Genomic DNA, 15,095 nt, shown 5'->3' with positions numbered 1-15,095 from the left:
TTTTGTCTTCATTAATATAAAACACAAATTTGTAATCTGAATTTCTCAATAGCTTGTACTTCGAGTTCTTTTCTCTTGCAGACTATTTCTTTCTTTTTAAAACAACACAGAAATAAGCATTTTGAACCAATGTTGATCTCACTTGGTGAGCTCAATCACTTCAATTTGAACTTCTTGTTTTGACTCTTTATTGACAATCTGCCCAGAAAGGAGCATGTACAAACACGTTTGAATTTTGCACCACTATTCATAAACTGTTTTATTTTTAAAGTCTAATAACTATAGCAATAATAAATCTCTTATACTAAGTCTTATACTAAAATTTAGCCTAAGAGGAAAATCTCTTAGCATTGTCTTTTAAAGCATCTGCATGAAACATTCAACTAACTTAATGATGAGTAACAATCATGATAGAGTCTAGATTCTTCCTATCTACACATTTATTTTCTCAAGCTAGAAGCCTTAAATTGTATGGATCAATTCCCTACCTTTCTGTCACAGTTTTACATCAGCTAAATTAATAAAATAAAATTAAAAAATAATCAACAAACGCACCAAAATAAGTGAAAAGTAAGCTCAGTTGCTGAGAACTATCTCAAAATCTTGAAGATGTCTACTCACAACAAAACACATTAAATAAGCAAACATTAAAATAAATACCTAAATAAATTTGAAAGGGAAACATTCAAATTCAGGGGCCACTACTGCAGAGTTGATTTTGCTAGCTTATTTTGCTTTCTCTAACTGACAAACTGAACTCTGAGTTTCACATTGTATTTCTCTACCAGTACTCAACTGACATGTAAGAAACATCTCAGATAACTGAAAAAGATTAATAGTGTTTAAAACATAACTCTCTCTCCTTCTGGAAAGATCTTCCATCTCTTCAGTCAATCTGATAAAAAATACTGTCAGATTAACATCTTGCAAGTAAGTCTTCTGCTAGCTTTACGGTAAAGAGAAATTTATCTCCTTACCTCAACACTGAAGGAATTCTCCTCAACCTTCTCGGTTTCTGCCTCTGACAGAGGATTTTTCAGGGTCTGCAAGAACAGTGCAGCTTTCCTTTTGCGCTCTGCTTGTAGCTGCTTTTCCTTTGACTCCTTGGAGGCCTGTGCAAGCTTCTCTCTTGCTGCAGCTGCTAGTCTATCCTCAAGTTTCTGTTTTGCTAAGAGAGACAAACATTAAGTTTAGTGTGAACCACACATCTGCAACTTCAGTTTCCTTCAAAGAAACAAAACCCAATAGACTAGCCAAACAGTTCCCCAGCTATATACTCAAACCTTTTCTAGTACCTCCTTTCAAAGCACTAGTAAAAGGTACTTACTACCAGATAGCTTCAGAAACTGTTTGCCATTGTCACAAGCAACGATTACTGTTATGTGATTAAAGAAAACAACCCACTTCATTTAGTCACGCATCTAATGGAAATTTTGCCTAACCTGTTTCATCTTACACTTCCAGTTTTGTGTTCTGTGTGCATACAGCATAACTTATTTGGTTAGTTGCAGTTTACCCCCATACAGCTTTTTCCAGTCATCTCTCACGCTTCATGTATTATCATGGAAAATATTTCCTATTTGCTTTAGATCTGTACCACTACAGCATACTGAAAGAAACTACTACTCAGGAGTGAAAAAAGTATATTTTGAAAATGAAAAAATTAAATTCCACTGTCATACTTACAGTTCTAAAAAAATATGAAGTTTTTAAGCTGGTACACATGACAGCATCTCTACTTTATTAAACAATCTCTACTGTGCAACTGCCTGGGGGATGATTCCTTTAAAAGACCATTTCATTCCAATTCACACAACCTACCTTTGTGCCCTTACATACACAAACACAGTAACAGAAAAACCCATACAAAGATTTAATGGCACTTCATTGTAAGAGCAGCAAAACATCAGCAAGGTGATATTAGTGTATATGGGCATGCTACATTATTGAAAAATAGCTGGAAGCATTTCACTGTTCTGCGAAGAAAATGAGAAATGGACATGTCTTTTTGTGGACTGTGTTAATGCAAACTGGAAACCAGAAGTTTAGTGCTTTATTTCAAGGCTGTGAATAAAATAAGTAACAGTAAGATCACGCATTAGGTCAAAACATTCAGTGACAACATATTACAGTGCCAGTTTTAGTTGAGCAACCAATGAAAATTTGTATTAAAAATAAACAAGGAACTGTGGGAATAGGAAAAAAGAACCCAATTCCTACTAACATGACAGAGTGATGACTGAAAATACTCCAAACGCTATGCTTTACGAAGGACTCAATCTGTCATTTTCTTTTTAGTGTAACATGAGATACCTTGTTTAGCTTCCAACTCCTCCTGTGTAAGTTGAGGCTTTTTCTCTTCAGCAGCAACACAAGGAGTGGTAACAGCTGGAGTATTATTTGAAGCACTATTAGCATTCTCCTGGCCTTCCTTGCCCTCTTCTTCCTCCTCATCACTGTCATCATCTAATTTGACACGGTTTTTCTCCAAAGGAAGAAGGTCATTTTCTTTGGCCTTGATTGCAAAGCTTATTGGAGCAAATGATGCTGTGAATGAATGGGTTAGATTTTACACATCATTAGACTACAGTGGAATGCAAGTTGAATTTGACTTAACCATCCATAACATCTGTGGCCTGTACTATGAAAGAAACCAACCAACCAACCAAACAAAAAAAGCTTGTAAGCTTGTATAATCCTCACACTGTGATTTTATTCTGGGGGAGAAGACAACATAGCCATTCTTTCTCTTTTTCATTGAAGAAATTTTGGAAACTTCATTTGCCCTGTAATGTTCAGTCTCAAATTAAAAATCTCCATATTTCAGATACAAACCATCTTCTAGACACAAGCATATTATATGGTTATTAAAATGTTTCTCCATTTATTCAAAATTAGCTGAGGGTCTCCCACACTCAAAATTATGTGTCTCACACAATAACAAGAGTGTGTTAGTGACTGTCTTTCAAGAAATCCTTCCACATTATCCCTCTGCTGCTACAAATGCAAGAGGAACAACAGTCCACTTGGACACAAAAAGGGTCTTTTTTTCCCAGTATGACTACTGTCCAACATGTTGATTAACCAATAAGCCTAGTGCACTTCCTCCACACATGTGGTTTCTAAGAGTGTTGCTTTTATTCAGAAGGAATAACTCCTTTCTCACGCAGAGGTTATAACTGTCAAGTTTTAAATGACAAAAATAAGATTCTATTGTGAACACTGATGAAAGCTTTCAACTTTGCACAAAATTGAAACAAAACAATTTATTCTGTCAGACAGTAAATACCTCAGAGTCTGATAAAAAAATATGAAAACAAGCAAATTGATTATTTGTTTCTTTTTGACGCTTTTAATGAAAATGCTTTCTGCATGCTGAAATTCTTTCCCACAACCTCCACCACCCCCTTTTTTTTTTTTCTTCAATACGTGCTGACAAATATTTTTATGGCCAACAAACTGTGCCAACATACCTTTTACCAATTTGCCATCACTGACAGTTTTAGGAGGAACATCCTTTTTAGTTTCTAGAGCTCCCTTAGCACTTGGCTCAGATGCATCGTCAGGTGTGTGCCCATCTGCAAGCTGAGTTTCACTTGGTGCATCAGTGGTAGAATCTGCTGGAACATCTTCGGATGAAGATACTCCCTTTTCAAAAGAAATACGCAAACTTACCTACCGAACAGCTTATGGCAGAGTTAACACAGTGCCTGGGGAGCTGCAATTCTGCCAGCCATTTCAAAAATCACTATCAACAGCTAATTGTACTCTGTAAGCAGTTAAGACTGAAAGCCTGCTTCTTATAACACGCTGCTTCACATAAACCCACAGGCTGCATAGACAGAAGATCTGCAGCAAGACGTTATTTTACAGGTAAGGAAACGTTCTTCAGCCAGTACACTTCTGCCAAGCAACTGCTTTAAAAATGGTGCTTTTTAAAACTAGACCCTAAAAGCATACACTTTCTTTCCAAAGTATATCCTTTTAGGTCTCGATCTCCAGGGCCCAGGACAAAATCCATTACAGTTGACTGACAGTGACAGAATGAAAGCTCCTGACATTTTTTGCTACTATATAATTGCACGATACTTTCTTTACAAAGTCAAGTTATTATAGAGATGAACACAGGTTAATGTTTGATGACTTCTAGCCTTTTGCTGAAGAACATCAGACCTATTGATGGCTTTTGTGGCATTAAATTGATGTAGTACAGATCTTCTAAGATTTTCAGAACAGTAAGCAGTCACTGTTATGTGACTGAATCGTTCAAGAAAACTTCTAAACTCATACTATAAAAATACTAAGACAGATGTTGTAGAATATTAAACATATTTACACAGCAAGTTGGGCGATCAGATTAAATAATTTAACGTTTAAATGAGTCTCTCTCAACATGGTGTTAAATATATTTAATATTGAAATATAAAGCGTTGAAGAGATTCATTGCTCCCTGAAGCTCTTCCCTTACCAACAGAACTAATTACTGAAAATCCCTGGGGAAGAAATGGACTTCGTGTATTTACTGAAGCCAATAGTACAATTCTCTATTAACTTTAATGGCCAAATTGAGAATAAACAATTGCATTAGTTGCCTATACTTATGTTATTAAAGCATAAAAATAATATTGAAATCTTTATTCTAAAAAATTAAAAAGAATGGCATTATCTACAAAATCTTGCAGTAGGATGATATACACTGCCAGATACAACCTCAGGGAACCTGAACCAGTTTTTCTGCTCACTTCTTAGCAAGCACCTAGGAGGAAAAGGTTCCTAAAAGGAACACCTAAAAGGAAACTCCTGTCATTACATTTTCGGTTGGGGTGCAGTTTCCCCAGAAAGTAAATATTAAGTCCCAATTAATTAATTAATTAGGTAACTCGTATGAATTCAACAAACTAGTTTGCAAGTAAGAAATTCTAGAATAAAAGCTATCATTGTGGTACAGGATGATTTTGCGTGTAACTTATCAACTGAATAAGATTATATTTACTACAGCTTATCTTTAAAAACAGTGTTTTCAAAGCATTTTTCACAGTTAAAATATGAGACAAGTGTTTCAAACATTGAATATTATTGAATTTCTTCATTTTCCAGAAAGTTATTTTGAGGAGTATACCCACAGGCCTACCTTCTTTCAGTTTAAGTAATTAATTGTTGAGCACTCCAATATAAGCCTTGAGATGACAAATGACATAGGGCCTAAAAAGAAAATAGCTCTTTCCCATGAAAAGTTAACATCAGATAAAATATTTCTGATAATATTTGCAATTTTCTTTTCAGTAAGAGAACAAACAATCTAATGCTATTAGCTAACATGAGAACGGTTAGAAATAAGGATGCCAAGTCTGGATACTATCTTCTAATTACACGAGTAGAGTAAGCAAAGGAAGTAATAAGCTGTATGAGATTTTGAAGGTCCAGTATTTTTCAGTCAGTCGTGCCAGTATTCTTCCCTTCTAAAATCTCCCTTAGAAAAAAAATCATGCCAAAAACATAGTTTAGCTACTACTTTACAAAGAATCATGAAGCTGTTAAAAATTTATATCTCACCTTTCTGAAAAAAGAACACAAATCCTAATTCTACAAGTCTCTAGACCTCCACAAGGCATATATTCAAAACATTCATGGCTTGCCATTTTAGAATACAACCACAGTGAGTGGCTGATCACACTAAAAAGCAAGAACTAAATATCACATATCCCAAATTAAATGCTATACAAAATTAAAAAGCAACAAAAAAAGCATTCACATCCTTTGCTGAACAAGTTCTCCATCATTCAGAGTTCAATTCTTAACAAGTCTCACAGCAATACACTCGGTAAGCAAGTCCTTTGCTCACTTACACTGCAGTTTAACGCACATACCTGACAGTTGTCACTGCTCTCTTTCTGAAGGAAGAACTGCTTTTTAAATTCATAATATGGGTTATACTGGTGCCATGGTTGTAGGAACTCAAATCTGTTAAAGGAAAACTGAATTTGTGAAAATGCACATGAACACAGTAAATACCAACAATCCACTGCTGTCTAAATCTTTCTTGCAGATGGAACCCTATTTGGTATTTGGAAGGACTGTAATGTATGCATAAACTTCCAGGTCTTATATGCTGAAAGCACGGTTTCTACAGAAGCTTTCTGGTTGCCTGGTTGCTTTGACGACTGGAGCAATAATACTCTGGCATTAGCTTTCAGTAGGTCCCTGAATTTCATTAAAAATAAATAAATAAATAAAAGTAATCCCCTTCTTGAGATCTGCACGCCATTTTAATATACTTGCAAATAAAATCCTCAACTTTTAAAATAAAGAGTGAAATAATGTTTTCTCTTACCTGAGATCATTCTTGGCACGAACACTTGTTTCAAATTTTATCCCATTCCTAGCAACATACTCAGCCAGCTTGTCAATAACAGGTTGGATATCTGGGGGTGGAGGTATAATGGCAACCACTGGAGTAATTGTGCTGAAAATATAAAAAATACACTGTTTTTATAAATAGAATATAAACACCTTTCAGTCTCCTGTTTTAACAAAAAACATGAAATAGAGGCTTGTTCTGGTCTCATTATGCAGTTAAAGCAACTGCTGATTTTCCAACTAGCAAAAACTTCACAGAAGACAAATAAAATAACCCACCCATAATATCAAAGACCAAAGTGAAACCAGGTAACCAAAGCTGTACTGATAATGGCAACATGACTGAGGCATCACCAACCACAAAGCTGCCACTAAATATTTTGTACTGCAGTGTAGGAAAAAGATTCCTCCACCAAACAAGCATATCTATAAAATTACGTGGTACCTTGTAGAAGTTGTGGTAGAGGTCAACCCACTGCTGCTATCAGATGTGTCAGGGGGAGGTGGAGGTGTCGTACCAGGTGGTGGAGGTACAGTTCCTACCCCTGTAGTGCTGGATACAGTCACCCCTGCAGGCAAGGCATTGTAGTAGGTGGCAACATCTATTCCTGGAGGTGGAGGCGCGAGGCAGTAGGTTCCATCAGGTAGCATATAGTAACTATAATACATGGCTGCCACAGTTGCTATAAAGGAAACATTTAAAACACTTATTTAAGAATAATTTTCTTTTAAAAGAAAGACATCTAATAAAAAAAATAAAGTAACAACTACATTAGTACAAAACCACGAGAATTTAGATTCATGCAACACACTAAGAAATGGTATCTAATTCATCATGTTAAAAAGTGAAGGAATGCATAGGAACAAAGACAGAATCAGAATAAACTGAGAGACAGCTGGAAGCCAAATAGGTAGAAATAATTTACAAAAGTGAACCAGAGGAAGCCTACAAGAAACAAACTAATATAAAATAATTCCTCCTAAACTAACTCACCTCAGGCAGTTTAGCTTAGTTAAAATTGTACATGCATTAAGAAAGATGAGCATATATTCAAAACTAACACTGAGGAATTAGATGGATATTATCACTGGCCAATTAATTAAATTACAGCATTGCTATAAGAGCAAAATGTATTTTCAATACAGAAAACTAACTTTAAAGTTCTCTTGTTTCAAGTTTCACTTTATTAACAACCCTTCTAAATACTATCAGTCAAAATAAAAGTACTACAGCTATGTAAAGCTAGTAAAAATCTGTTTTGAATGCTTAAACAGTTTTTCTTCTGATCTGGCAAATACATCTGCATTACCAGGTTTGGTATCAATGTTATTACAACTGTATATCCACTTACATAAATGAAAAAAGTGTATTTTTATATTTAAGAAATCAAAGGTTTTCAGCATTAGGGACTTTGAAAAGAATTAGAGGCACATAAATACAACTAATTTTGACCTCACTTTTTTGGTTATGAGAATTCACAAGAACTGCATGAGGTTTAAATATCTGCCCATCCCCCCCCACTCCATTTAAGCTTTTTCTAAGATGGTAGCAATTTGATGGCTACTCAGTGGAAGAATGCACCTTCAAAGACTGAGGAGATTGGAAAAGAATAAATATCAGTTATGAGTGATCAAATATGAATTCAACATATTTTCTTCCCACTAGCCTCTGCACACCACCAGCTGCCTAATCACAATGCACTTACAATCAGAGGAATATTCCACTTGTGATGTTTGTACAGCTGCCCCATCTGTTGATTGCGGTGTTGATGAATTATTATCTGATTGTGCTTTGCGGACCAGCGCTGCAAGTGGATGATCAGGATCTACTACCTTCAAAGGCTGAACAAATTTTGAGAGTAAGAATAGGTTAAAACTTGAAGTACATATTTAACAAGACATGGTATGGTCAATCTAATTTGGATTACGTTACGTTAATTAAATATCAATAATATCGTCCAAATACTGAAATTACTGTTTCTGTAGCTCCTATATCAGAATCGGCTTATTTTTCAAAAACTTGTGTTAAAAAAAAAACAAAAACCAAACCAAACCCCAAACTTTAATTTGATAGAAACATGGATCCATATCATGAATAAATAAGTGGTTATTATTTTATTGCTTACATACAGTGCTGGAATAAGACACAGAATCTGACCTACACTTTAAGAGCAGCAATAATTATGCTGAAAAGTTATTCACTAAAATTGTTACATTATGTCAAGATTTTATTTATTAAAATCTGAAAACGTTCCATTTCAGTTTTTATCAAAATAAATTTGTTTCAAGGACAGCTAAACTTGTCAGCAGGAGATTAACACCTGCACATCGTAACCTTTATGCCCTGTAAGCAGATGTTTTAGAAAGTTACTTTAATACAATGAAGTACCTTCACAAGCTCTTCAAGTCTACTGGATTTTTTAGATGCAAAGAGACTCGGATGCAGATAGTTTCCATCATCGTCATCATCATCATCATCCTCCTCCTCAGATTTGACTTTCGAATCTGAATAAAAGCAATGTCTGAATTTAACTTGGGTTTGCTACACATTTTTATTGGGAGAGGAAGAGGGGACAGGACAAGCATATGTTCTTTTAAGTAACAACATTTTTCATAAATCTGCTTGTTCACAAAAACACAGATAAATGACGACACTGCCAGTCATCAGTAAACCTTCTGTTGGACTAGTGCTATGGAAGTGTTTATAAAAGCTCCAAGACTGCAGCAGTTTTGTATGAGCAAGTTTTCCTAAACTTTTTTCTTCTAGAACAGCTTATCCAATTTAAGGAAAATTCTGAATCATCACATCAATGTCAGCTACAGTGTAACTGCTGCTACTACAATACCCCCAAAATATATGGCTATGTTACCTAAAAAGATCAGTGGATGTCCCAACGATTCACACCCCAAAGCCATTTATTTAACAAGCAACTACTTACGTTTTTTCTCGTCTGCTTTATTTTCAGAAGGAGCAGCGTATCGCCCCTCCTTCATAGCCTTCTGAATGAATTTGTAGTAGGGATTGAGGTAGTGATCAAATCGCAAGAAGTCAAACTGGGAGTTGCGTGCTTGCTTGGCTTTCAGCATAATCTCAAACTGAGCTCCCTGCTTGCAGACAAAATTTGCAGTTCGTTCTATAATCGCATGCATTTTTGCTGTTGGTGGCTGTGGGAGTAAAATAACATGTATTTATATTTTCATAAGCAGCTTGTAGAGTCTCCAAACTCCAGAAGGAAGTAGAAAGAGCAGCAGTTCCCTGACCAGCTTCTCAGCTTCCTCTACCAACAGTATCATCATCACTTTCAACTGGTGGAAGCATATCAACAATGAGAAAGAAAAGAACAGTCCCCACCTCCCCCAGCAGCTCATTCATTTTCTTCTGCAAAACGCTCTGCATCTTTCACACCAAACTGAACTAGGGAACAAATTCTGGTTGAGCTTGATGCAGCAAAAACATTCTTTAAAGCCAGGCACAGTCCAGAGCCATACCACAGGCAGCACACGAGAGGCGACAGACATGCTTGTTGACACAGCAGTGCCAACATACAGTGGATCTACCTTCAGATCCACCATGGATCCTGGAGATCCACCACACATGGTCTTATCTCTAAAAGTGCAAGTATTGTCCCCTAGCTATAAAAATCTTTTACAACGTTGCCCTTGTGAGGCCCAATCTGGAGCATTGAGCTCAGGCCTAGATGACCTTTAAGGTGTTTTCCGGCCCAAGCTATTCCATGACTCTGTCTTTTCTTGGAAGGGACATGTTGCATTGTAAGGCAAACATACTGCAGTTCTATGTGCTATCATGTCCCATAAAGAGTCATTAGCTACTTTAGCAATAAAAGAAAATGAAGAAATCGAAGTAGCATCTATGCATTTCCATTCCTGCAATCCTATGCTATGTCAAGAAGTGAGAAGAGCAAGAATGAATAAATTTACCATTAACTGTTCTTAATTTCATACTTTGATAGGTCTTTTTTTCTCGTGCTCAACAAACTGTGCATTCCTATAGCAAATGAAACGTCACACTAAGAATTCATTTCAGCTTTGAATTCTTATTGGTCCAAACGCAGATGTATGCCACAGATCTCAGAAAATCTTTTTCAGAAGATCAGAAGCACAAGAGATAGTGGTGCTCTATTCAGGGAGAAAGTCTGAATGACACTAAACAGCACATATTTAGAAATTATTTTGGAATCTATATTAGAACAACATGTTCAATCAGGAAAAATAATTAGTTGTTTCAAATTTCACTTGTCCCTCTAGAACACTACTGAAGATTATTTTAATTAGAGATAATGAGATTCTCAACAAACGACTGTTTTGTTCATTGCCTGTTTCACAATTTAGTCGTATATGAAATTTATCCTCTCCTGCAGTTCTTACACTGAAATACAGCATGCATTTCAAGGCCTAGAGATTTACGAACGAGGCAACAAATCAGCAAGGAAGCTCAAGAAAGATCGTACTAGAAATTACTATCTGGCTTTGAATTGGAAACTGATATTGTTTATAAGCTCTGAAACACCAGTGATCTGCACAACTTCAGAAATTTTACAAAGCAAAATGCATTAAATCACCATCAAGTAAATGCAGAAGTCACAGATATATTTTACTTTCCTACAACATTTAATAAAAAAGACTGAATTAAACTAATTAGAACTATTTGTTATAACTTCTAAAAGCAAGACTACCTGCCAGAACACAGAAAAATAGTCAAATTATGGATGTGCTATCATCTAGTCTCATATTCTGTTCCAATCTTTAATTACTATGGTAATTAAAAAATTTTTCCCAAGTGAGTATTCCTCACTGCTAGCTAAACAACAACCCTTCACTCTTGACTGAGCCTGGAAATCTTCTCTTGCCTCTCAAATATGCTCTTTTTTGAGAAAACACAGCAATTTTCAAACTTTCTTTATAAAACTGATAATATCCTCTTGTTGCACACTTCCATGGCATCCACAGGCTTCTTAAAATGCAGTGGTGAAAACTCTGCCCATGAACCCAGACCACAATCTAAGCAGTAGATGACATGTATGCATGACATAACTCTTGTTTTTTATGTTCCAGAATGACATCACTGCTGCAGCTGGAGTTCCATACGCTCAACATTCAACAACTCAGCCTCTGGATCTTCATTTAAACAGCAGTGTTTACAAAATGCAATGCATCTGTACATGTTTGCCAATAAATTGTGAATCAACGTAATGGCAAATTATTATTATTTCTAGACAGCTGGGTACAGTGTGCAATATGCTTCACAGCAATTGAATTAACACACGCAAAAAAAACCCCAACAGAATATAAACTTTCAATATTAAAACTGAATTATTTGCTTGGAACAACAACATCATCATCATCACCACGGCTACAAAAATATTCCCAAAATTTCCTGTCCAGGATCAAGCACGCATTGTTTTTAGAGTTACTGTCTAGACTTTTCTGGATTTGTTGGTTTGTTTTAAAACCCAAACTAAACACCCCCATTCACTTTCTGTTCATTTGAATACACTGAATTTCCATAGCTGACTTACATGAGAAATTACTCCGTTAAGCACCAGACTCCACTCTGCAACTGTATAATTTATAAGTAGTTTCAGAACAAAAGTCAGCAAAGCAGATTTCTAAACAAGAAAACTTTCTTTCACCTGCAGACACTTTTTGGAAACTGCACACAAATGCCAAATAAGCAGTTTCTGACCAAGAACTCAACACTCCTAAGACTAAAGGGTAACTGCTAATATAAAGGCAATAATGTACAAAAACCTGAACTCAGCAGCAAGTTTGCAAGCACTTAACTGTTGAAATATACTGTAAGATTGCACAGAAAAAAAGCTGGAAAAGTTGTATAATAGAGATGTTAAACAGCTCTTAGTCATATATTAGAAACAAAACAAAGCAGGAATTTTCAATTAATGGCTAATGAAACAGATGAACAGTCTCAAACAAATACGCTGTGTTCATGATCAGTTATTCTAAGAAATTGCTTTATGTCTTGACTATCCAAGATTATCAAGCTGAGAAGGCAAGCCAAAGCCAAGCACAGTATAGAAGAATTTTATGAGACTTTCCAGTATCTTTATGAAACTTGAAATTAAAGTCTTCATGTTTACAACTGTACTGAAACACCGGTATTACTTCAGTGAAGAATCTTGGAAGGAAAAGAACTGTTCAGCATCCCTCAAGGAAAACATGCAAGCTGCCATTAAGCCCATAGTTTAGAATGTAGCAAATCCTGGTACAATCACACGTAGGGAAAAGCTTCCACAACTCTGAAGTTATTTCAGAATCTTCTAAAAATAAACTATTACTTTCCTCTTTGTCTAAGTTAGTCTAAATGCAGCCTTTATGTCCAGTCACTTCCTATACCCTTCAGACTGGGACTGCACATCCATCTTTCCACATGATCTGTGACCTGAAGTGATACTAAATACACTTAGTGTAAGCACAGTCATAACTTCAGCACGAACAAGAAGATTCAAGAGACTTAAAGAAAACTTAAAAATTAAAGAAGTACATTTGAAATGAAGCTACAAGTTGAGAATAATTTCAAGTCCACCAAAATGAAATTAATAAAAAAAAAGCACCACAAACTCCTTGAAAATCCAGAGAAATGCAGTATATATTAGAAGTACACACATACCAGTTCCACATCAGAAGGTACATTCAGTCCTGGAGGGGCAACAAAAGGTTCTTCATTTTCTTCCACATTTTCTGTCTGAGCTGTTTCTACAACAAATGACAGAGGAAATTATTAAAGCACATAACATGACAGTGTAACCAAATGTTAACAAAAAATTACTACAACAGAGTTTATCTAAAAGGATACACACTGCAGAAATTTCTCAGATGAAACTGTAAACAGTAACACTAAAGACATGCAGATATGATTCCTCTGCCTGATGTTACATGCAGTTCTGTTTATACTCAATTTGACTAAGGTTGCATAGATTAGGTATTAGGAAGAAGAGAAACCTATACACATCAGACCTGACTGCAGAATTGGAGACAGATAAGTCTCAAGTCAAACTGAAAACACGCACTCTCATTACTGTTACTCCTTGTTTTTACAAGAAAATCTACACAGAATTAATGCATTGGGTGAATCTTCTCATAACAAAATATAGACACCCAGCATCTCTAAGGCTATTAAGATCCACGCATCAGGTCTGACTTCGGTTCCTTGTTATCTACCATTTCAGTACATACAAACAAGCCAAAGTACTTTCACCAATTCCTTACCCTAATGAAAACTGTAGAAGAACGCAATAGAGAGAATAAAACCCACTTTCATAACCTATAGAGATACACCAGTAGTTGCCTTAATAATTGATTAAATAAATGTTGCTATTCATCTTAGAGCTCAGCCTCAAGTTGGTGTATGGTTGCTTTCGTATCAACTTCAGCATAGCCAAATATTTAACAGATTTATTACATGAATGACTCATCTAAAATAGCCATTGCCTTACAAAGGTCAGTTGCATCCTATTACGAGCTGTATCAGAAATATTACTCAAAAAACATCTTGCTTTATACAATATACTAATTCAAGTGGTTTACATTTAAACGCAACTTTCAGTATTGTCTATTCTTCTAATTATAGTTTAAACATTCTAAGGAAAAATGAACGTCAGTTGTATTCTAGCAATGTAGAGAGTACAAATAAAACGAAACCTTAAGGGAGATAAAATGTAACTTGGACACAGAGGTCTATGCCTGTACTTTAAGGTAACATGGTATCATTCTGATGTTACATTTTTATTACTGGTCAGCTTCAAGAAGTTACAAACAGTTAAATGCAAACTCACTTTGCAGGAACAAGAAGTGTAAATAAAGCAATGACATTTGTACAGTAATACATGCAGGAAAGTTCAAGTCAATATTTTGTGCCCTTTAGAAAATGCACGTGCAGTCTAGATGCTTTTACACACTGTAAACTACTAGTAACCTCCAATGGGTCAGGAAAACTATGGACACAGGCAACAGAACAGCCTACTTGTGCACCAGGAGCCATAGTGACTGCTCGCATGCAAACTGTTACCATGCAAGAAAGACAGCAAACTTCTCTATTGTTATATGCAATTTTTTTTTAATGGATTCAACCATTTTAAAGTCCACAAAGGTACACGGAAATTTTGACATTAGGGAAAGGAAGAAGCAGCATACAAAGAACAGCTCTGTGTCATTTGGCAGCAGCTCCAGCCAGTATTTGAAGTGTTCACAGAAGTACGGTCTGTAATTCGCGTTACAGTTACATGCATCTTCCAATACTGAATTTTACTCTATTACAATCTATAACAACCAATTTAAGGATTTATAGTCCTATATTATTGGAAATGGCTACCATACAACAATCTATTAAAAAGCTGTACAGTTTCAACTACAGCAAAACATGATACTGATGTTTCTCTCTTCTTCTCCAACTACTCTCAAATACCACTAGGACGTGCCCCTTTGTCATCCATCATTACTATAAGTTTTCAATTCATAGTCTGATAAGAAAATTAACAACTAAGATAATGCTCCCATGAGCTACTATGAGGACTTCTGCTTCTTGTCAGCAGCATTAGAACTCTCACATTACAATGAAAGATTTTGTAATAGTTTAGTATGGCGCTATCATGCAGTATCAAATATTGATTAAATAAATATTAACTTGAAGATTGGAATAATTCTCTTTTTTTCAATGACTCAGTAATGTTCAAGCTGTACCTTACTCCTGCAAGAATGATTCC

At 35.6% G+C, this 15,095-nt stretch overlaps 1 protein-coding gene across 5 annotated transcripts in view; it reads right to left on the bottom strand.

Annotated features, from left to right (window-relative positions):
- The window catches only part of LOC122176739 (splicing factor SWAP), a 39,986-nt gene that overhangs the window by 20,314 nt on the left and 4,577 nt on the right, over positions 1-15,095 (bottom strand). For all 5 annotated transcript variants that reach the window (XM_042865572.1, XM_042865571.1, XM_042865574.1 and 2 more), the window contains exons 4-13: positions 13,004-13,089; positions 9,297-9,522; positions 8,747-8,862; positions 8,064-8,199; positions 6,803-7,040; positions 6,332-6,463; positions 5,868-5,961; positions 3,474-3,648; positions 2,314-2,547; positions 978-1,168 (exon numbers count right to left, since the gene is read on the bottom strand). In XM_042865572.1, coding sequence (XP_042721506.1) covers positions 978-1,168; positions 2,314-2,547; positions 3,474-3,648; positions 5,868-5,961; positions 6,332-6,463; positions 6,803-7,040; positions 8,064-8,199; positions 8,747-8,862; positions 9,297-9,522; positions 13,004-13,089 — 1,628 coding nt within the window. The remainder of the gene's footprint in view (positions 1-977; positions 1,169-2,313; positions 2,548-3,473; positions 3,649-5,867; positions 5,962-6,331; positions 6,464-6,802; positions 7,041-8,063; positions 8,200-8,746; positions 8,863-9,296; positions 9,523-13,003; positions 13,090-15,095) is intronic.

Source organism: Lagopus leucura, unplaced genomic scaffold, assembly GCF_019238085.1.
Source record: "Lagopus leucura isolate 7727_CA_CO unplaced genomic scaffold, USGS_WTPT01 Super-Scaffold_806, whole genome shotgun sequence".
NCBI classification, from domain to species: Eukaryota; Metazoa; Chordata; class Aves; order Galliformes; family Phasianidae; genus Lagopus; species Lagopus leucura.
Note: the sequence above shows the minus strand (reverse complement) of the source record. Positions and strands in the feature narration are given on the sequence as shown.